At 33.9% G+C, this 24,893-nt stretch overlaps 1 protein-coding gene across 12 annotated transcripts in view; it reads left to right on the top strand.

Moving 5' to 3' along the window:
- The window catches only part of WDR27 (WD repeat domain 27), a 292,990-nt gene that overhangs the window by 131,073 nt on the left and 137,024 nt on the right, over positions 1-24,893 (top strand). For 10 of the 12 annotated variants that reach the window (XM_074188081.1, XM_074188085.1, XM_074188082.1 and 7 more), the window contains 2 exons: positions 2,363-2,460; positions 15,666-15,768. In XM_074188081.1, the coding sequence (XP_074044182.1) occupies positions 2,363-2,460; positions 15,666-15,768 (201 nt within the window). Of the gene's footprint in view, positions 1-2,362; positions 2,461-15,665; positions 15,773-24,893 lie in introns of those variants that run through there. The other 2 variants (XM_074188087.1, XM_074188088.1) reach the window with 2 other exon arrangements.

Raw genomic sequence — 24,893 nt, 5'->3', positions numbered from 1 at the left:
ATGAACCCAAGATGTCATTACTAAATTTTTCACTAACAAATGCACAGGTACTCATATAGATGCCAATTGGTACACTATGCAATAATGAAAAATAGAGTAATAAAACAAAAATTCACTTAAGAAGCAAAGGAAAACAAAGTGCTAATCACAATAGCAATAATGAATTTTTTCATTGTTCAAAATAGGCAGTTGACATGCTTATTAATATGCCCGATTTAATCAATTGACATATATATGTATATATATGTATATTCCACCTTTAATTGAAATGTTGGATGGACAAAGTAAACTGCTTTCAAGTTCCTCTTGTATCTGATTTAAAAAAAGAAAAGGGCCACAGAGTCAGATAAAATTGTTAATAATTTTTTGACTATCTAAAGACATTTAAACACTGAAAGAAATAATTTTGCATAGCTTTGGCTTATGTCAAGCCAAGGCTCAAAACTAATGATATGGAGGGATATTTTTTGATTTTTTTTCATGCCTCTTTTATAGTACAAAATACATGAAATAACAGAGAAAATTATTCTACTTGATATTTATAATTAGACAAATAAAATGTTATTTTAGATGTAAGAAATAGGAAGTGCTTTTATTAATAAGATAAATAATATTCAACTTTAGGTGATATATAAGAAGCAGAGTCATAGTACCTAGGGCTAGTACTAGGGGAAAAAGCACTGCATCTATTTTATGTAGTATAAAAATGGATGAATAGAATAAAAAGGTAAAAATGGAGAAGGAAATATGATAATAATTTTTGCTGTTAATAGTATTGAGATACTCAATAGTCAAATGAATTAATTTTTTCAACAATATATATATTTCCTCCAATAATAAAAATTGCAACCCATTTACATTTTTGCTTTGTTTTGTATGTTGCCATAGCTAAAGAATTTATCACCAAATGATCAGTTTACTAGTGAAGAGCTTTTTTGTTTTTGGCTAGGTTCATCTTCAGAAAGCAGACAAGACTGTTCCTGGGATCAGTTTTGAAATGTTTTAGGGGAGTAGCACCTGCCAGAATTTGCACTGCACTCATACAGCCTTTGAGAATCAAGGCTCACTTCCATGTGATGAAAAGTTCTTAGTCTCAGGTTGTGGAAAAAAGACCATAGTTAAAATGAGATCGGAAATAGAAGAGACCTCAGAAGTCATCTACACCATACTCCTCATTTTTTAGATAATCAAATGGACCAAAAAGATTTAAGTGATTTATCTATGGACATACAGTTAGTAGCACAGCCAGGATTTGACCCAAGTCTTCTGATTCTAAATCCATCGCTATTTCTACAATATCATACTTTTCCCCCTAAGGTCATTATTTACAATTCTCAGCTCCACATTTCTAGACTCTTCGATATTGTCTACTGTCCCTTCCTCCCTAGTTCTTGCCTCAAGTCGAAGTAGTTCTTGTTAAGGTCAACTTTATCTTCTCGTTCTCTTGATTGCAATCCTTCCTATTTTCTGTAAAGAAATGTCTCACTAGTAATGAAGTGTAGCAACTATCACCTCAAAATAAATATGGGAAAGGAGAGAAGAAAAATCTAGAGAACTAGGACAGAGGTTTATCTAGAGAATACTTTGTTTATCATAGGTTGGGGAAGACAGTTATATCTCTTGTGGTAAAGGAATTAAGAGGAGAAAGATAAGTTTGCTTTTTGGACCATTCACTTATCCCACTTCTTTTTTCATCTTTGGTATTTCTTTTTCTGGCAAATTCTTACTGTTCTAAATATTTTCAGGTCTCATGTCTCCTAATTTAAAACAAAAAACTTTCCTTTGACGCTTTCAAATTTAAGAATTTTTTCTTTACTTCCTTTTATTGCTAGATTCCAAGGGGGCAGATTTACTTTTGCCCCAGTTGCTCAACTTCTTACAATCATATTACCAGTTCTCTGACACTATTGAAACTCTTCCCTCAAAAGTCTTAGTTGTCAATAACGTTTTAACATTCTTTACCTTTCAAATTTGAACTATACTGGTCACTTCTTTTTTTTAAAAAAATATTTTTATTTAAGGCAATGGGGTTAAGTGATGTGCCCAAGGTGACACAGCTAGGTAATTATTAAATTTCTGAGGCTAGATTTGAACTCAGATCCTCCTCTCTCCAGGGCTAGTGCTCTATCCACCATGCCACCTAACTGCCCCTGCTGGTTATTTCTTGAAGACTTCTCCCCTACTCTGAATATGTTCCAAGAGCCAAATGCGTAAAATTGAAGTTGAATATTGAAAAGTAACTTCTTTCTTAATTTTGAAACTTATCACATAATGTTCTTTTGAGAATTGTATTTTAAGATAATATTGGGTAATACAGTTTTGAGAAATGTATCTTATCTTCAATTTGTTTTCCACATTATAGGGTTCAGCATTTGCTACACAGCCATTTGAGAATTACAATCTTTTCCTAACTACAGCTATTGGTGATGCAGTAAAACTGTGGGATTTAAGAACATTGAGGTAAGAGTGAATACTATTGCTTTTTAGCATTCAAAATTTATTAGTTGTATCTTTTAAGATTTGCTGACTTTTGGTCAGTCATATTTAAGATTTAGGAGCTAAATGGCATAGTGAATAGAGATCCATGTCCGGAGTCAAATAATACTGATCTTCGTGAGTTCAAATCTGGTCTCATACATTTACTAGTTGTGTGAACCTGGAAAAGTAATTTAATCCTATTTGTCTTAGTTTTCTCATCTGTAAAATGAGCTGAAGAAGGAAATATGAACCTACTTCAGTATTATTGACAAGAAAACCTCAAATGGGGTCATAAGAGTCAGATACAACTGAACAATAACAGAAAGAAGTTAATACTTCATTCAATTAATGCATAGGTCACCTGATGATCTTTAAAATTCAGTCAAAAAAGCACAGGTTTGGGAGACAAGATGGTTTGGATCTTTTGCTTCAAGATTAATGAGTAGGACATTCTATCAGGCTATAAGCAAGGTTATTATTACCTTAAACTGGTATTCTCGGAAACAAAACTAAAAGCAAAACCCCCTAAAACTTGGTGTGTATTAGGTTTATAAAATTATCTTTTCTGCCTTTGGATACTTAAAATATATTTGAATTAATAAAGCACATTTTTCTAACTACATCAGATGTTTTGTAAGTGTTTGTTGAATTAAGGAAAAAGAAATTCTGGGTTATATAAGAAAATCATGCCATTGCCAATAAGACACTTTTAAAGGATTATATTCATGGCATTAGACATGGTTACATTAAAGTAATTGAATTTGGGTAAACAAAAGAAAGTTATGGTACCTGTAAGTCAACAGTGATATTTGACTTTCATTCTTAAAGAAGACCATAACATCAGGGAGATGATGCCGTGACAAGCATGAATTGTATTTGAATGATGGAAGCTGTGTTAAGTCACCAGCCTTACTTTCTGGAGATGGCCCTGGATGTAAGGTAGCCAGAGTTAAGAGGATTTGTCTAAGGTCACACAAGTTAAGTGACAAGTGGCAAGATTGTAGACAAGGCTGGATTCAAGCTCTCTTCCTTCTGACTCCAAGGCTTTAGCCAACGCACCACCTAGCTGCCCTGTGAGTCAATAGGAGCTAAAATGAATCAATTTTATGAGAGTATTCTTAGTCACTTTTTTAAAAAAAGGAATTTGATATTTAATAAATCTAAATCCTTTATTATAGTAAACATCTTCCATTTTCAGAATGAATTTAGAAAGAAGGACTCTTAAGAAATCTGGAAGCTAGAGTGAAATCATGAAGAAGTTTAATAAAAACTTAGGATTTTAGAGTCTTTTCCCTTAAAACAAAACAAACCAAAACAGAAACTTAGAGGAATCTATTGTAATATGAAATCCTTCCTAGAATCTGTTGCATACATCTATAAGGCTCAAGGATTGTGGTTTCAGAAAAATGCCTGAACTATAAAAAAGGATGAAAGGCAAACTTGTGTATTGAATATGGGAATGCCAGCAAGTGTGTGCATTTTGGGAGGAAGGAAAAAATAAGGCTCAAGTTACGGTTATGGATATTTAATTAGGCAAAGAATTGAGCATTTGGTGAAGAAAAAAAGCAATCCTCTACTAAGTTGAATATTGTAAAATATAATGTTTAAAGTTTGTAATGAAGATAACATCTGTGACCTGGGAAGGACACCCTCTCCCATATTGGGACATGACTGGCACAGGTAAACATGGATTTAGGAGGAGACTGATCCTAAGAAGTGGAAGTCAGACTTTTTTCTAACTCTCTGGCTAATCGCTCCACATTTCTGGGGGATATAGATTGAATTAAGTTTAAATTTGTATTCACCAAAGCATTAGTAATATCCCTTTTGGAAAAGTTATTCAGTATGCCAACTAGCAAATATTGGGTACAGCACAATTGTTTCCCCTATTACAAAAGAATGCTAAAACAAGAAAGACTCACAAATTTTGATTAACACATACTAAAACATAAACAGTAATCTGTCATCTTTGCTAAACTTTCCTGAAAAGAAAATACTTCTGGGAGATTTGTGGGATTATGTAAACATATATTTCTTAGTCATGCTTTCAAGAAGATTGCTAACACTAGTATTTATAGAATGCTTTACAAACATTATTTCAGTTGAACCTCACAATAACCCTAGGAGATAGATGTGATTGTTTATCTACATTTTACAAATAAAGTATCTGAGGCAGAGAGGGCCTGTGATTTACCTAGAAGTGTCTGAAACATAATTTGAACTCATGTCTTCTGGGTTTTACATCCTGGGCTCTATCCTCTGGATATATCTTTATCTAGCTTATGATTTTCTCCTCCAAGAAGAATGTAGCTCCAGGAAATACTTATTGCTGGGTAGCACTCAGGATCTCTTGAATTCTTAACATAGTTGCCAAAATTGGAAACATTCATCTCTTAGTTTGCTTGTTCAGTTACCTGTACTTAGGAAAAGAAATGGAAAATAGTGGAGGTAGCCTTGGACCTGAGATTATTCATTTAAAAAAGTACATGTTTTCCTGCCATGCTCATATGTCACCAGAACCACCACTGGGGAAAAGGAGATGAGAAAAAGCCCCTTCCCACCATCAAGTCCAAGGTAGAGGTAGTACTGCTTCTATTCCAATAATGAGATTGCCTCTACCAGAGAGTAGAGCTCTACCAGAGATCTGCCAGAGGCAGATCCTTTTGATCCACCTGACATTTCTTGACACAATCCCTCTCCTTAATCATATGGAATAAATGACCAACAGAGTCCCTAATCAGGCATGACTTTTGGTAAGGGATTAGAGAATAAGTGTCCTTTTCCCTGGAATCAGATTATTCTTGCTCCAGCTTCATGGGAAGTACTCCAATGCAATCTTCAGCTGCAAGTACAAAGTAAGTCTGGTAACATGCCAAAAGTAGTCATGATAAAAAATAAAAAATAGTATTGTGCCAAGTTTAATCTTTTCCTTGTAAAGGGAAGTAAATTCTGGAAGTGTTATCTTTGGGAAAATTAGTTCATACACAATGCCTAAACTTATTATTATTATGAAACCTTTGTGATCAAATAATTAGAACAGTACCATTTAAGATCAGGAAAGGGCCTTATAGATAATTTAGTTTGAGCTCCCCTTTTATAGATGATTACCCAAGTGACTTGTTCAGAATCATGTAGTAAATTAGAGACAAGGTTGAGTACAAAATTCAGCTCTCTTTACCCACAATTCAGTTTTCTTTCCATAGCACCTGAGGTGATACTTTAAATTTAAAATATGTTTATTCTCGTTATATATTTTAAGTTATCAACATTCACCAATTTGAGAGGTAACGTGGTATATGAAAAAAGCTTTTGATTTGGAATCAGGAGAACCTGTGTTTGAGTCCCTCATCTGGTTCTTATTAACTTCTGACCTTGGACAAGTCATATAACTTCCCTGAGTTTCAGTTTCATCATTTGTAAAATTTGTATAAAAATTCATCTAGCTTTTAAAGTGGCATGAGGATATAATGAAATAATGCTTGTAAAGTAATTTTCAAATCTTAAAATTCTATAAAAATTAACTACTATCATTATTAATACTTTAAACTTTCTCAGGATTTTGCATTTAAAGAAGATTAAATTTAAAAATTCCATCATCTCTAAATTAGACTTGGCATAATTTGCATTACCCTTATTCAAATCTGTCTGCTTCACTCTGGGTTAATGTATTTTAATGGAGGTCATTATCTTTCCTAAGGTTGATAATTTCACTGATGATTTTTCCCATATTTGCACTTTGGAGTATTTTGGGTATACTTATCTATGATTCTATTTTCCCCATGACTCTTTCATAGATTATCAGTAAGATATTTCTTTCCTTTTCCTCTCTCCTTTCTCCCTTCTCCCTTTCCTCTGTTTCACTTTCTAAAATCAAAAAGCATTTTTAAATTTCTTATTATGTACTTGGGCACTGTAATACATGCTGGGGATACATTATGAACTAAATAGTTCCTGACCTCAAAGATCCCTTGATAGGGGAGAAAATAAGTATTTTATTATATAAACATAATTTAATATAACCTATATCCCAACAAAGAGGCCACCATATATACATTTATATGGATGTGGATATATGTATATTATATATATATATATATATATATATATATATACATACAACCATATACAGATATATCATATATATTTATAATATGTAAATATAAAACCCATTTAAACACTTGGAAGGCAAACCTTTGTGGGGAGGGAAGGTAGTAGAGCTAGAGGAATTGGAAAAAGCCTCATGCAGAAAGTGCCTAGTTTGGGTAGCCCATAGAATAGGTGGGGGGAAAGGATATTTAATAAGACTGGAAAGTTGGAAGAGTCAGACTGGGAAGAGCTCAAATGTCAAATGGAGGAATTCATATTTGATCTGAGGTATAATAGGGAGCCACTAGAGTTTATTGAGTGAATTATGGTCAGACTTGTGAGCTGTGTAGTGAATGGAATGGGAAAAGATTTGAGATAAGAGAATGGGTGAATTAGGAAGTTATTTCAGTGGGAGGTGATTAGAGTCTGAACTAGAGTTGTAGCTATATGAGGGGGGTAGAATGGAATTTACATGAAAAATGTTGTGGAAATAGAAACAACATGATTTGATGAGTGATTAAATAGGAGACCACTGTGCGCACTGCCCACTGCAATGGGCCTAGAAGCCTTGAATGAGGTTCCTAGGTGGAGATGCCATGAATGCAGATCTTGGTAGTAGTAGCAAATACTCAAATAAGAATTTTAAAGGTCAAAGTGGAGAAAGATTACATATGAACAGCAGTTCAACATAGGTCACTTAGTCCTGAGAAATAGGCAACAGCAATGTGTCCAATGCAGAAGTAATGTCACTGAACCTGCAGAGGCCAGTGGGAGCCCCAGGAAGAGTTCTCTTTTCTTTGTGAAGGGTAGAACCACCCTGGAATGGCTTCAGCCTGAGAGAGGGGCCCTTGTCTTGGAAAATGTTGTGGTTCCAGCAGTGTCTGGATGAGATCCAGTTCTAGGGAGTGTGCTGACAGCAGAATAGTATAGTCCTATGAATAACAAACTGATATTGTCCTAGAGTTTTAACTAATGGCTTTAGCCATTGCCAATAGGTCACACGTAAAGATGAAAGGTTGAGAGAAAAAGCAATGGATGATTGGTCCATCAAGTGAGAATTTAGTTTATATGAGGATGTGGCATCCTGCTATCAAATGATAATTGCCCAGCATTGGGAGTATCCTGTGGTTCCTCATTAATACAGGAGGAAGAGAAAACAAGGAAGGTCTTTGAGGAAAAGTCAAACTGACAATTAGCCTATTGAGAGACATATTAGGATGTACTTAACTACCACATATCAAGTGCTAGTGCTTGCCCTGTGTTGGTGAAGCACCATGATACCTCACTGATATGAGAGAATGGAAACTGATTTAAGTCCAAGACACTTCTGAAGCAGCCAGACCATTTCTAATAGGCTTGTTTCTTATAAATCAGGACCCAGGATGCATCAATTTTGGTAAAGGCAAGTAAGAAGGATGCCTTGCACAGCATACCTCTTACTATAATAAACATAATTTGTGCAATTCACTCCTCTAATCATTTGCTTGGATTGTGTGGTCCTCTTTGATACTGAAGGACTAATGATAGTAGTAGTAAACAGGAAACAATGTGGCATGGTGGACAGTGCTAGAGGAATCAGAGGATCTTGTTCAAATTACAACTTTGGTACTTAAGATTTCTTGATAAAGTATGAGACAAAGTCCTCACCTGAGAGTGTAGAAGGCAGAGAAAGTTCAAAACAGGTGTCATGGTGAATAGGATTGAGAATTCATTGGGAATGGGTAAAGAATGGGTAAATTTGGCAGAGAAGGGTCAATTGAGATGAGAAAACAAGGTTTATAGTGTATATATTATAATTTACATGTATGTGTATATGTTATAGATGTGGAAGAGTATAATAAGAAGAAACTACTTTAAGTTTTTGTTTACTTATATAATAGGCTTGAAGTGAGTTTAAACATGGATCAACTAGTAACTGGAGACTGACAAGACCCCTTCATTGCTACTGGTACTATGTCTTGTGGTTAACTCTGTGATTCTCCATTAGCCTGTAAAAAATTCAATCAACTGGGCATCAAAGACCTACTTATTCTAGGAGGATGATCTTTGAACTAAGACTGAGTTAGAAAAAAATGGTTGGATATGTACTAGTGGGTTCAAAAAAAAAGGCTTGTGAGTCCCATTCATATGTTAAGGAACTTCTTTCTGCCTTGGTAAATAACCTGGGAGTAGTTGTAGGTCCTCATGTGGGTGACTGGTTGGAAAAGAGAGAGAGGGCTTGTTCTGAGGACATGTAAGGTCTGACCTGTTTGCTTTTCCTGAGACACTCAACTGTTATGAAGTTTCTAGATCCATCTACAGTCATACTCCCATGTAACTTTGCCTGGTAGCCATCTATTGGTGAACTCAGGCTCCTGGTGTTCTATCACAGCAGAACAAGACAGATTTGAGAGATTATAAATACTGCTTGTTATCATTGTGCTTGTGTCTGCTTTTAAAAAATATAGCACTAAGTCTTTGTGTCTTCATTTTTCAGTGTGGTGAGGCTTTCAATTGCCAACAGCCACTTCAGTAACTTCAGTTTATTTGTCATTCCGATTTACACAGCAGTGCCACTTAATTTGAAGTCATGTTTGAAGGTGTCTTTGATGTGTTTCTACTTTTCATAGATTCTTTTTTAAAAGCTAGAATGTTCTCTAGACATTCAAAAGCCCAGCTCCCGAGATTTTTGGTAAATGAAACAAATTGAAGCCCAAGGAGAGTGAGTGTGTGTGTGTGTGTGTGTGTGTGTGTGTGTGTGTGTCTCCTAGGTTGTACATCTGATAGAGCCAGAACTAAAACCTAGATCTTTTGACTCACAATTTTTTTTCACTATGCCAGTTGCCTTTACTCCCATTAAAACTGTCCCTTGTGAGTCTCCCATATAAACTTTTGGCTATCCATTGGCTATCTAGATTTTTTTGGTATATGTAGCCAGATGTTTATGTAGAAACAGGAAGTTCCTCAAATTTGGTAGATTAGCTTCATTTCAGAAATAAATTGTTATGCAGAAGAGCCTTGGCTTGGGACTAGAACACCTGATTATCCACTTCAGCTCTTGGTAAATAATCTATCTTCTCAGATCTTTGAGAACTGACAGTGGGTAGCACAATCAATAGAAAGCTGGCCCTGCAGTCAGGAATACTAGAGTACAAATTTGACCTCAGATATTTAATAATTATGATTCTGGGCAAGTCACTTCATTTCTATCTTCCTCAGTTTCCTCAACTGTAAGATGGAGATAATAATGTTTAGCTCCCTGAGTTGATGTGAGGATAAAATAAGATTATATTTATAAAGTACTTAGCACAATACCCACTACTCCATTTGGGACTTTCTTGACAAAGATATAGGAGTAGTTTGTCATTTTCTTTTGAAGCTCATTTTACAGATAAGGAAGCTTGCAGCAAAGAGGGTTTAATAACCTGCCTGTGTCATAAAACTAATGTGTCTGAAACTAGATATGAATTCAGGTTCTCCTGACTGGAGTCAGCACTGGAGTGCTTGTGCTTGGTCCACTGTGTCTATATCTATATCCACTATGTCTATATTAAGGTAATCCAAGTCGATTTTTGTTGGTAAGAATATGTTTTTCATTTTACCTTGAACCTTTTGCTTTTTAAAATTTTAAATTTCCTTCTATAGAAATTTGCTAACCTTGTAGAAGTCATGTAAACTTTAGCCAAAATACAAGACTTTAGTACTCATCCCAAATATTAGGAAGTAATAAAATTATAGATTTCTGAGCTTAGAAGCTTTTGGCAGTTTTATGCTTTTGTGCTCAGTTGATCTATATATTATTTTTGATGGAAAATGAAAAAGTTGAATATTTTTCATACATGACTTATCTTTTTCTTCCTTTTAAAATATTAAAATAAGCAAAACAGCTTGCTGGTAAAATAGTTAAACCAAAATCTGGCTAATGTATTAAATGTATGTATCCACAAGAGAGCAGAGAAATAGTATTAGTTGTTCCATTTTTAAACTTGGAAATAGTAGATTCTTCCTATGTCTTTCGAGTTCAGTTTTTTTTACTATTAGGACATAAATGTTTTTGAATAGCCACATTTAAAATAGCATAAGTATGTTTTTAAGAAAAAAAATATATGCTTGTCTTTGAAATGGATATTTGCCTTGTTCATTTAAAATCTAAAATATCACATAATTTTAAATGTTGAAAGAATTCCTAGATAATTCAGTGGATGTTTGAGTTCTTTTTTCAGTTGTTTAAGATTGTAGAAATCCAAGAAATATTGAAGATATAATATTGGCAAAACCTGATAATTAATTGTATGTTGGAGGGTACAGAGTGGAAAGAAAAGGAAGATCAGCTGTTTGAAAAGAGTCAAAGATATCTGCTTGACTCTAACCTAAAGAATAGCAGTGCTGTTGTGTGTTTAAAAAGTTGCTACTGTTGTTGGGGGGATGATTAATGTGTGTAATCCATTTGTTTCATCAGGATTATTTTCAGTTGATGAGAAGACAACCAACATAAATTCAACTTAACATATAATTAATATGTGGTAACACTTTCCTGAATATCATCCATATAGCCTGATGTCTTCCACATAGTAGACACATAATAAAATGTTATTAGTTTGTTGGAATGAAGTCATTGTGCTGGGAGCACAAAGTATAAACTAGGAATATACAGTTAATCATGGCACACATTTTGTGATTTAGGAGTTTAACTAGAATAATGGGGAGAAAACATACAAATAACAATGAAACAAGGAAAACTGTAGTAGGTAGAGAGAAGTGATTCAGACAGTGTCCTGTAGGAAATTTGCATGGGGAGAGAGAATTTTCTCTGTAGGGAAGGTGTCAGTGAAGGCTTATTGAGGGAGATTATATCTATATTGGACTTAGAAGGAAGGGAGTAACTTCAACAGATATTCTTTTTTTTTTTTAATTTTATTTTTCTTCGCTTACATGCAAAAACAAATTTCAACATTCACTTTTAAAACCTTGAGTTCTGAATTCTCTCCCTTCCTCCTATTCCAATCCCTCTCATTGAGAAATAAGTTATTTGAGATAGGTAAAAAATGTATAGTCATGAAAAAACATTACCATAATTATCACATTATATAAGCAAATATAACCTTCCCCCCATCCCAAGAAAGAGAAATGTCAAGAAAAATAAAGTAAAAAAAGTGTGCTTCTATCTGTATTCACTCATCAACAGCTCTGTCTTTGGGATAGATAGTATTCTTTATCATACGTCCTTCAGAGTTCTCATGTGTCACAGCTTGTTGAGAAAAGATATGTCAATTATGGCTGATTATCCATCAACATTGCTGTTATTTTTATTTTGTATTTAATGCATTTACCCATTGCAACTGCTCATGGAAATATTTTACTGAGAACATCCTATTCATCATTTCTTCAAATAGAATAGTATTACAATTTAATCCTATATCACAATTTGTTCAGCCCTTCCCTAACTGATAGGCATCCCCTCAATTTCAGTTCCTTGCCACCAGAAAAGAGCTGCTATAAATATCCTTATACAAATAGGTCCTTTTCCTTTCTGTTTCATCTCTGCTGGAATAAAGATCTGGTAGTGGAATTGCTAGGTCAAAGGGTGGGCATGGTTTTTTATAGTTCTTTGAGTACAGTTCTGAGTTGCCCTATAGAATTATTGAATCCTTTCACACCTTCAAAAGTGCATTAATGTCTCATTTTTCCTACATCCCTTCCAACTTTTGTCATTTTCTCTTTCTGTTTTGTTAACCAATCCAATTCCAACCTGCATTTCTCCTGTCAATAGTGAGTTAGGACATTTAAAAAATGATTTAAATAGATAACATTGATTACCTCATCTGAAAATAATTCATATCTTTTGATCATTTTATCAATTGGGGAATGGCTCTTGTTTTTTTGAATTGATTGTGCATCATGGGAGATGCTAGCACAGGCTCATCCAGTATGGCATGCCTTTATTCTAATTTTCAGGGAGTTTGTTGCTTAGGCAAGTTTTGAGTCTCTTGAGTCACACTATTAATTCTGTTTCTTAATTCTTTCTTCCATAGCTCCTATTTCTCTTTAAATTTTTTCCCTCAAGAGCCCTCAGGGATGCATTTTTTTCAATCCTTGTTTCATTTCTTCCTAAGAATCCTAGTTGAGTTTTTGTCCAACCTATGTTTCTCTTAGACATTACTTGTAGTTATTCTGACCATTCTCTTTTTCTCTATTTATGATTCTTGATTCAGATATGTAAATTTCATGTCTTCATCTTCTGTTTATCTTGCTATGCTTCTTGTCTCCAGAATTGTAGGTCACAGAGGCTTGTCTAATGACCAGGATGAAGAGGTTGAAATGAATTTGTAATGGTGTAGACAGACACTTAAATGTGGGGGCTCTCTCAGATTGAGTTTAGAGGGGAATATGGGGGCCCTTTCAGAGCAAGAATATTCTTCAGGGTCTGGAGGGGGAACTAAGTGGAGACTCTAGTCTTTGTCTATGATCTTGCTGTCATTCCTTAATGAGAGAATTATAGAATCACAGAAACTCACAGGTTATCTATTCCATACCATACAGGAACCCATTATACAATATGGTGATACATCTTCCAATTGAAGACTTCTAGTTATGAGGAACTCACCTCTTCTAAGACAAGCTTTAAAAGTGCCTTCCAGTCACCCATATGCCTTTTTAACCATCATACTCTCCTCTGTGTACTTTGTGATTCAGTGACACTGGTCTGTTTTCTTGCTGTTTTCCACACCAGATTGTTAAATTTCATTGGCTGTCTCTCATGCCTGAGATTCTCTCTCATCTTGTCTCTAACTCTTGGCGTCTGTGACCTTCTTCAAATCTCATTTAATATGCCTCCTTTAAGAAACCTCTTCTAGTTCCTTTAATAATATTCCATTAACTGATCAGACCAATGAGTTTGGAAAGCTTTACTACACCCTCACACACTAGAGGTATTAGTCTTCTTTGAATACACCCCTACACCTTATGGATCATAGCCACTGATGATCTGAATAGACAAGGCAGGGGCAAGGTAAGCTTTTTTTTTAAAAGTAGTAAGATAACCAATCTGAAGTATGACTCTTTGGTAATATGTAGCCAGGGTGGAATAGGTCACAAAAACCAATAATATGTCACAAATGGGAGCTCAGCAATTCTTGAGACAGTTTCCCATATGATGATTGTGTCAACTATATGGAGAAATTAAATATCATTTTGAGAGTTCATGTGTCATGATGCTTCTGCTCTTTGTACCTGGTTCAGTATACCATGACCATCCTATGGTCCTGGTCTGCCATAGTAACAGAGGTACATCAAATTGGAGAAGCATAAGGTCAGCTTAGTATCAGTGAACCCCTGAGAATGGAAGGTAGTGGTTGTAGTACATGATTTTTTTGAACTCATTCCTCACAGTTCTGTAACTGGATGCAGCTTGCCTTTGAGAGATCAGAGAAAAATTTCAGTTTCTTAAATGCTTTATGGGTTGTATTTGAGGGAAGCCAAAACTGTCAATATTAGAGCTTCCAGGGTATGGGAGAAGGCAACTACTTTGTAAGTTTCTCCAGCTTGTTGTCTGTATTCTTAGCTGTGTTCTTGGACATATCTTCTTTCAATAGTTCTGGTACTGTAGCAGAATTCAATGGGTAGCTATGATGTTTAAAAGAATTATAATATGATTCCTGTGTCTTTAGTGATGTCTTGGTGTGTAATTTTCTTGAAAGGGCTTTATTAAATTAGATCTTTTAAATGCTTGACACTAATTGATCAGCTCAATGTTTATGGTCTATTGAAAGTTACTGGATTTCCTTTGAAAAATCTTAGTATTTAAAAATTCCTCTTGGTATCTGCCTCACACTGAGGCACAAATGAGATATTTGTAAGGCTCTTAGCTTATTGCCTTTCACAGAGTAGGCAATTAATTCTTATTCCTCTCATTTCTACCAGTTACATAATAATTAATAATAATGATAGAGTATATCTTCACAAAAATCCCTGGGAGGTCCCATCTTATAGATGAGAAAAACAAGACAGCCAGAGGTCCAGTGACTTGTCCAGAGGCACCCAGAGTGAGGGTTTGAGAGATTCCAACTCCAGTTCCAGTGCTGTAGCCACTAGATAGTAAATAAGTCAAGCAGGATTCATCATGTCAGGGAAACTTGAGGGCAAAGTTCACATCTGTTGCATCATCAATATCCCCTATGGTACTATCCTCAGCAGAATATTAACTTTATAGTAAGCTTTCAGAAAGTAGTTTATTGGGTGCACCCAGACAAGTCATTACATTCATTTCACTGTCCCTCAAAAATTGTACCTAAATGTGTGATTTTCATTCCCATTTTTAAAAGATTCCATATTGTATTTCCTGTTATCCCAAGAATGTCAGTAGAAGTTTCCAGTGCAAAATTAAATTGATTTCACTAGAATGGCTGTGAAATGAAACTAAAGATAGTTTTGAATGTAGCAAATCCAAAAAGCTTGTAAATCACTTAGCTAAATTATTCAAGATGGAAATTTGTTGTTGTTGGTGCTATAGCTGACTTCATGACCCCATTTGGGGATTTTTTGTCAGAGATACTGTAGTGCTTTGCCATTTCCTTCTCCAGGTCATTTACAGAAGAGGAAACTGAGGCAAGCATGGTTAAGTGACTTGCTATGAGTCACATAGCTAATAAGTGTTTGTGTCCAAATTTGAACTCAAGAAAGTGAGTCTATTTAACTTGCAGTTCAGTCCTCTCTAATCATTTTTTTCTAATTTCTAATCATGTTTTCCATTTCCCTGTCTGAAAACTATTTATTATATTTTAAACACCTTTAAGGTAATATATTCCTAATCATTTATACAATCAAAAAAGTTTTCCTTCTCTATAGAAATGGAAAACAACTGCTTAATTTCTTTCTTTATTCATAACTTAATCCTTATAACTTTATTTTTTATTTTTTTGCAAGGCAAAGGTGTTAAGTAGCTTGCCCAAGGCCACACAGCTAGGTAATTATTAAGTGTCTGAGGCTGGATTTGAACTCAGGTACTCCTGACTCTAGGGCTGGTGTTCTATCCACTGCACCACCTAGCCACCCCCTCTTTATAAATTTATTATTAAATCTTATTACGAATTCATTATTTTCAGTTTTTCTGTTTCCCTTTGTAGGTGTGAACGCCGTTTTGAAGGACATCTTAACCGCTGCCATCCCTGTGGAATGTCCATAAGCCCTTGTGGACGATACGTAGCCTGTGGATCAGAGGACAAATATGTATGTATGTATGTATGTATGTGTGTATGTATGTATGTATGTGCTGCAATGAAATATTATTTAAACTTGAAATCTTTAGGTGGATAAAATGTTTGGGACTAAAGTATTAAAACCTCTCTGTTGGGAAGGAATTGGGCAAAATCATTTTTTAACCTGAATATTGACTGTGAATATGAGGCTATTTCATAGATATATGTAGGGTTTTTGTTTTTTTAAACCAGATCTGTGAGTTCTTTGACATGTGGAACTTAAGTGAGGGAACTAATCTGTTGCCAGTGCACTCTTTTTTTGCCCTAATATCTTAGAAAGTGCCTGGATACACTGATGACATAACCATTGTGGCCAGAAGTGAAATTTGAACCCAGGACTTCTTGACTCAGAGTTCAACCTTCTATGCCTCATACATATGTATTAGAGTATTTTAATATCAATCAAGAAATCCCATATTTTCTATTTCATTGAAGTATAATATAAATTTGATACATATTCCATCTCTTCTGAGACCTTGCTCTATTTCTATTGGGTCCTTCCCCTTCCCCTAAAAACATATTGCTATTTCTTCAATGATGAGAGCAGCAACAGCAAAAACAACTTTCAGTGATAGCCATTTTATCAGATTGCCATTATTGCTTTCTTCCCTTTTACTAATACTGCCAACCTATAGAAAGGGGAGTCATTTGCATGGGTGCTTCCACCCATTCATTCATTACATATCCAGGAACTGCTACAGAGGATAGACCTTGAAATCAGGAAGACAGGAGTTTGAATCTGACCTCAGATACTTGACTCTTACTAGATGTGTGATCTTGGGCAACTCTTTAACCCTGATTGCCTCACATCCAGGGTCTTCTCTAGTCATTCTAATTCATGTCTAGCCTCTGGACCCAGATGGTCCTGGAAGAGAAGGTAAGGCTGGTGATTTAGCACAGGGCCTCCTCACTCCAATCCAATTCATGTGCTTGTCATGGCATCACCTCTCTGATGTCATGGTCTTCTTCGAAAATGAAGAAAAAATATTTAAAAAAATTATCATCCTACATCTACTCCTGGAAACAATGACTATGAAATTATGACTATGTCCTGATCACTCTATTGGAAGAATTCTTTCCAAGATCATGAAAAGTGACTTTTTTCATTTTATTCATTATCTGTCTTTAACATCATTGACCTTTCTGCATTGGACAGTTAACTCCTTTTTGATTCTCTTTTCCCTTGATTTTTACTGCTTTTTCTTTTTTTCTCCTCGTTTTCCTCTTCTTACTAGCTCAGGACTGAGTGGGAAAGAATGTGGAATCTGAAGTTAGAAACCTTAGGTTTTAATTTCAGTTTTGCAACTTAATCTTCTAGGGATATTGGGCTCTTTCCTCTCTGTCTATTAGGTATCTCAGCTGTGTTCCCCCATATCTAAGCTGTTGTCAAAAATTGTTGACTCACTTTTTTATTCATTTATTTATTTGTTTTTTTGTTTATTAATTCATCCATATGCACATGTATATTTTTAAATTACAAACTTTCCTTCTACCCTCCCTTTCCTTCCCTCTCCCTTCAATGGCAAATAGTTAGCATTGTACATATATATTTTTGATAAACATGTTTACAGATTAGTCATTTTTGGTATGAGGAATTAGGATTAAGGGAAAGAGATACATATAAGAAATATTTTATAAGGTGTTCATCAAATTCTTAAGGGTTAGGTTTTTTGTTTTGTTTTTTTCCTCTCTGGGAATAGCATTGTCTATAGCCTTTCTAATATGGTTGTCCTAGCACACTTAAATGCTGAGAGGAGTTGCTTCTGTCAAGGTTGATCATCTCACGATGTTGTTAATGTGTACATTGTTCTCTTGGTTCTGCTCCCTTCGCTCAGCATCAGATCCTGTAAGTCATTCCATGCTTCTCTAGAGTCCGACCAGTCATGGTTTCTTATAGAACAATAATATTCCTTAGTATTCATGTACCATAACTTGTTTAGCCATTCCCCAGTTGATGGATGTCCCCTCAATTTCCAATTCTTTTTCATTAGAAAAAGATCTGCTATGAACATTTTGGAACATGTAGGACTTTTCCTTTTTTTGTTTTTAATAATTTCTTCTGGATATAGACCTAGAATTGGAATTGCTGTGTCAAAGGGTATGAACAGTTTTATTGCTTTTTGGGTATAGTTCCATATTGCTCTCCAGAATGGTTGGATCTGTTCACAACTCCACTAGTAATACTTCAATGTACCAGTCCCTCCACAACCTCTCCAACAGTGATCATTTTCCCTTTTTCTCATCTTGATCAATCTGATAGGTGTGAGATGATATCTCAATGTTGTTTTAATTTGCATTGCTCTAATCAATAATGATTTGGAGCATTTTTTTATATGATTATATATAGCATTAATTTCTTCATTTGAAACTTTCTATTCTTATCCTTTGACTATCAATTGAGGAATGGCTTGTAACCTTATTAATTTGATGCAATTCTCTCTCTCTCTTTATTATATATATATATATACATATATATATATATATATTTATGTATATTAGAAATGAGACCTTTATCAGAACTCCTATCTGTGAAGATTATTTCCCAGCTTTCTGATTTCCTTCTAATTTTGGCAGCATTGATTTTATTAATGCAAAACTTTTTAATCTATTCAAAATCATTCATTTTGCAGTTTAAAATGTGCTCTAATTCTTGTTTGATCAGAAATTTATCCCCTTTCCAGAGATCTGATAGATTTGAGTATTTCTTGGTCTTTTAATTTATCCATGGTGTCACCTTCTATGTCTAAATCTTGTACCCATTTTGACCTTATTTTGGTATAGGATATGAGATGTAGGTCTATGCCTAGTTTTTGCCATGCTGTTTTCCAGTTTTCCCAACAATTTTTGTCAAAAAATGAGTTCTTATCCCAGAAGCTGATATCTTTGGGTTTGTCAAACAGTAAATTGCTATAGTCATTCACTGTGGTTTCTTTTAAACCTATTCTAATCCACTGATCCATTATTCTAGATCTCAACCAGTACCAGGCAGTTTTGATGAACACTACATTATAGTATAGTTTTAGATCTTGTAGAGCTAGGCCACCTTTCTTTATGTTTTTTTTTTATCATTTCTCTTGCTGTTCTTGACCTTTTGTTGCTTCAGATGAATTTTGTAACTATTTTTCCTAGCTTGGTAAAATAGTTATTTGGTAGTTTGATTGGTATGACACTGAATAAGTAATTTAATTTGGATAGAATTATCATTTTGATTATATTAGTTTGACCTAACCAGGAGCAATTGATATTTTTCTAGTTATTTGGATCTGACTTTATTTGGGTGAGAAGTGTTCTTCCAGTTTCTGGATTTGTCTTGGGAGGTAGATTCCCAAGTATTTAATTTATTTATAGTTATTTTAAATGTAATTTCTCTTTCTATCTCTTGCTCTTGGGCTTTGTTGTTCATATATAGAAATGCTGATGATTTATATGGGTTTATGTTATAACCTACTACTTTGCAGAATTTGTTAATTGTTTCAAGGAGTTTTTTAGATGATTTTCTCAGGTTCTCTAAGTATACCATCGTATGATCTGCAAAGAGTAAAAGCTTTACTTCCTCACTGCCAATTCTGTTTTCTGCAATTTCTTTTTCTTCTCTTATTGCTACAGCTAGCATTTATAATACTATATCGAATAGTAATGGTGATAATAGGCATCCTTGTCTCACCCCTGATTTTATTGGAAATGCTCCAAGCTTATTTCCATTACATATAATATTTGTTGATGATTTTAGATAGATACTATTTATTATTTTAAGGAAAACTCCATTTATTCCTAAACTTTCAAGTATTTTTCATAGGAATGGATGTTGTATTTTATTAAAGGCTTTTTAGCATCTATTGAGATAATCATATGATTTCTGTTGGTTTTGCTGTTGATATGTTCAATTATGTTGAGTGTTTTCCTAATATTGAGCCATCCCTGCCCACCTGGTATAAATCCTACCTGATCGTGTTATATTATTCTAGTAATAACTTGCTGAGGTCTCATTGCTAAAATTTTATTTAATATTTTTGCATCAATATTCATTAGGGAGATTGGTCTATAATTTTCTTTGTCTGTTTTGGTTCCTCCTGGTTTGGGTATCATAGAGTGTTGTTGTCATAAAAGGAGTTTGGCAGAACTCCTTGTCCTCTTTTTTAAATATTTTATGTAATATAAGAATTAATTGTTCCTTAAGTGTATTGTAGATGAAATTTTTTTGTTAGGGAGTTTATTGATGGTTTCCTCCAATTTCTTTTTCAGAAATGGGATTATTTAAGTATATTATTTTCTCTTCTGTTAATCTGGGCAGTTTGTATTTTTGTAAATATTCATCCATTTCACTCAGATTATCCAATTTATTGGCATACATTTTAGCAAAGTAGTTCTGAATTATGTCTTTAATTTCCTCCTCATTGGTGGTTAGTTCATCCTTTTCATTTTTGATACTAGTAATTTGGTTATATTCTTTCTTTTTTTAAAAAAATCAGATTAAACAAAAGTTTGTCTATTTTATTGGCTTTTTCATAAAACTAACTTTTAGTTTTATTTATGAGATCAATGATTTTCTTGCTTTAAATTTTATTAATCACTCCCTTGATTTTCAGAATTTCTAATTTGATATTTAATTGAAGATCTTTAATTTGTTCTTTTTCTAACTTTTTTACTTACTTACCCAATTCTTTGATCTCCTCTTCTTCTTCTTTATTCATTTAAGCATTTCCTTAAAATGTCCCCTCAAAACTCCGTGGGTACATCCCATACATTTTGGTATGATATCTCATTAGTATCATTCTCTTGGATATAATTATTGATTATTTCTATTATTTGCTGTTTGATCTACCCATTATTTAAGGTAAAGTTATTTAATTTCCAATTAGTTTTTGGTTTATCTTTCCATGACCCTTTATTACCTGCAGTTTTTATTGCATCATGCTCTGAGAACTGTATATTTATTTTCTGCCTTTCTGAATTTGATTATAAGTTTTTTGTGCCCTATTACCTGGTTAATTTTGGTATAGGTGCCATGTACTGCTGGGAAAAAGGTATATTCTTTTCTATCCTCATTAACTTTTCTCCAGAGGTCTATCATATCTAAATTTTCTAAGATTTCATTCACCTTCTTAACTTCCTTCTTGTTTATTTTGTGGTTAGATTTATCTAGTTCTGAAAGAGAGGAAGATTGAGATTTCCCATTAATAAATTTTTGCTGTCTTTGTCTTCTTGTAATTCACTCAGCTTTTTCTCTAGGAATTTGGATGCTATACCACTAGATGCATACATATTTAGTAATGATACAGCTTCTTTAGCAATTGTGCCTTTTAAGAAGATGTACACAATAGTGTGACATACATATACCACAGTTTGTTAAGCCATTACCCAATTGAAGGACATTTACTTAATTTCCAATTTTTTTTTCTACCACAAACAGGGCTGTTATGAGTATTTTTGTACAAGTGATGTTTTTACCCTTTTTCATCATCTCTTCAGGGTATAGACCCAGTAGTGGTATTGCTAGATCAAAGGGTATGCACATTTTTAGTGCCCTTTGGGAGTAATTTCCAATTTCTCTCCAGAAATGTTGGATGAGTTCACAGCTCCACCAACAATGTATTAGTGTGTCAGATTTCCCACATGTCTTCCAAAAATTGATCATTGTCCTTTCTGGTCATATTGACCAATCTGAGGGGTGTGAGGTGAGATGCTTTAATTTGCATTTCTCTAATCAGTAATGATTTAGAACAATTTTTCATATGACTATGGATTGCTTTGATTTCTTCATCTGTAAATTGCCTCTGCATATCCTTAGATCATTTGTCAATTGGGGAATGGCTTATTTTTTTATAAATTTGACTCGGTTCTCTGTATATTTTAGAAATGAGTCCTTTGTCAGAAATACTAGTTGTAAAAATTGTTTCTTAATTTACTACATTTCTTTTGATCTTGGTTACAGTGGTTTTGTCTGTGCAAAAGCTTTTTTTTTCTTTTTTTTCTTTAGGTTTTTACAAGGCAATGGGGTTAAGTGGCTTGCCCAAGGCCACACAGCTAGGTAATTATTAAGTGTCTGAGGCTGGATTTGAACTCAGGCACTCCTGACTCCAGGGCTGGTGCTCTATCCACTGCACCACCTAGCCACCCCTGCAAAAGTTTTTTAATTTAATGTAATCAAAGTTATCTAGTATGTTTTTAGTGATGTTCTCTATTTCTTCCTTGACCATAAACTGCTTCCCTTTCCATAGGTACACTATTCCTTGATCTTCTAGTTTGTTTATAATATTGTCTTTTGTGTCTAAATCCTATACCCATTTTGCTCTTATCTTGGTATAGGGTGTGAGATGTTGGTCTCATCCAAGTTTCTGCCACACTAACTTCCAATTTCCCCAACACTTTTTTTTTTTATCAAAGAGAGAGTTTTTAATCCCAGAAACTGGACTCTTTGGGTTTATCAAACTGCAGATTACTATAATTATTTCCTGCTATCTCTTTTGCACCTAATCTATTCCACTGATACATCACTCTATTTCTTAGCCAATCTGAGACAGTTTTGAGGACTGATGCTTTATAATATAATTTTAGATCTGGTAGGGCTAAGCCACCTTCTTTTGCACTTTTTTTACATTAAATCCCTAGATATTCTTGACTTTTTGTTTCTCCATATGAATTTACTTACAAATTTTTTCTAGCTCATTAAAGTAATTTTTTGGAAGTTTGATTGGTATGGGACTAAAAAAAGTAGTTTAATTTAGGTAGAATTGTCATTTTTATTATATTAGCTCAGCCTATCCATGAGCAATTGATATTTGCCCAGTTATTTAAATCTGATTTTATTTAAGCGAGAAGTGTTTTCTAGTTGTTTTCATAGAGTTTCTGAGTCTGCTTTGACAGGTAGACTCCCAAGTATTTTATATTGTCTGAAGTTACTTTGAATGGGATTTCTCTTTCTAACTCTTTCTGCTGTATCTTGCTAATCATATATAGAAATGTTGAGGATTTGTGAGGGTTTATTTTATACCTTGGACTCTGCTAAAGTTGCTAATTGTTTCTAGTAGTTTTTTTAGATGATTTTTTGGGGATTCTATAGGTATACAATCATGTCATCTGCAAAGAGTGAGTTTTGGCTCTTCCTTCCCTATTCTAATTCCTTCAATTTTTTTTAGTCTTATTGCTGAAGCTAACATTTCTAATACATTATTGAATAGTAATGGTGATGGTGGGCATCCTTGTTTCACCCCTGATCTTATTGGGAATGCCTCTAAGTTATCCTCATTGCATACAATGCTTGTTGATGGTTTCAGGTAGGTACAATCCATTTATTCCTGCACTCTGTAGTGTTATTTTTAGTAGGAATGGGGCTGTATTTTGTTAAAGATTTTTTTCAGCATCTATTGATATAATCATTTAATTTCTGATAGGTTTGTTATTGATACAATTAATTATACTAACAATTTTCCTAATATTGAACCAACCCTGCATTCCTGGGATAAATCCTACTTGCTTATATATATTATCCTAGTGATAACTTGCTGTAATTGTTTTGCTAAGATTTTACTTAAGATTTTTGCATTTATATTCATCTGGGAGATAGGTCTATAATTTTCTTTCTCTGTTTTGATTCTTGCTGTTTTAGGTGTCAGCACCATATTCATGTCATAGAAAGAGTTAGGCAGAGTTCTGTCTTCACCTATTTTTTCCAAAGAGTATATATAGAATTAGAACCAATTGTTCCTTAAATGTTCAATAGAATCCATCTGGCCCTGGAGATTTTTTCTTAGGGAGTTCAATAATGACTTGTTGAATTTCTTTTTCTGAGATAGGGTTATTTAGGTATTTAATTTCCTCTTCATTTATTGTGGGCAACTTATATTTTTGTAAATATTCATTCATTTCATTTAGATTATCAAGTTTACTGTCATACTTGGGCAAAATAATTCTGAATTATTTTAATTTCCTCATTGGTGGTGAGTTCACCTTTTCCATTTATGATACTAACAATTTACTTCTTTTTCTTAATCAAATTAATCAGAGGTTTATCAATTTTATTGGTTTTTCATATTAGTTCCAATAGTTTTATTGCTTTCAATATTATTAATTTCTCCTTTAATTTTTAGAATTTTTTTTAAGGTTTTTTGTAAGGCAAATAGGGTTAAGTGGCTTGCCCAAGGCCACACAGCAAGGTAGGTACTCCTGACAGTACTCTATCCACTGCACCACCTAAATTTTAGAATTTCTAATTTGGCATTTAATTAGGGGTTTTTAATTTGTTCTTTCTCTAATTTTTTTTAGTTGCATGTTTTGTTTATTGATTTCCTCTTTCTTTAATTTATTCATGTAAACATTTAAAGATATAATATATCCCCTGATAACTGCCATGGCTATATCCTATAAGTTTTGGTATGTTGTCTTGTTATTGTCATTATCTAGGATGAAATCATTAATTCTTTCTATAATTTGTTGTTTGATCCATTCATTCTTTAAAATGAGTTTATTTAGTTTCCAATTAGTTTTAGGTCTATCTCTCCCTGGCCCATTATTACATGTGATTTTTACTGCATTACGATCTGAGAAGGTTGTATTCACTGATCTGCCTTTCTGTGTTTGTTTATTAGCTTTTTATGCCTTAGTACATGCTCAGTTTTTGTGTATGTGCTACATACTGCAGGAAAAAAGTATATTCCTTTCTATCCCCATTAAGTTTTCTCCAAAGGTCTATTAGGCATAGGTTTTCCAGCAATTTATTTACCTTCTTCCTTCTTTTTTATTTTATGATTAGATTTATGCAAATCTGAGACTGGGAGGTTGAGGTCTCCCACCAGTAGAGTTTTGCTCTCTGTCTTCCTGTAACTCATCTATATCTCATCTAAGAATTTGGATGCTATACCATTTGCTACATATATATTTAGTATTGAAATTACTTTATTGTGTATGGTACCTTTTAGGAAGATATACTTTCCTTTCTTATCTCTTTGAATGAGATCTATTTTAGTAGTTGCTTTGTTTGAAATAAGGATTGTTACCCCTGCTTTTTTCCTCTTCAGCGGAAGCAAAGTATAGTTTGCTCCAACCTTTTACCTTTACTCTATATGTATCTTTCTGCTTCAAATGTTTATTGTAAACAGC

The sequence above is a fragment of the Macrotis lagotis genome, chromosome 5 (assembly GCF_037893015.1).
Source record: "Macrotis lagotis isolate mMagLag1 chromosome 5, bilby.v1.9.chrom.fasta, whole genome shotgun sequence".
NCBI lineage: Eukaryota > Metazoa > Chordata > Mammalia > Peramelemorphia > Peramelidae > Macrotis > Macrotis lagotis.
The sequence above is the reverse complement of the archived record's forward strand: the minus strand, read 5'-3'. Positions and strand labels throughout refer to the sequence as shown.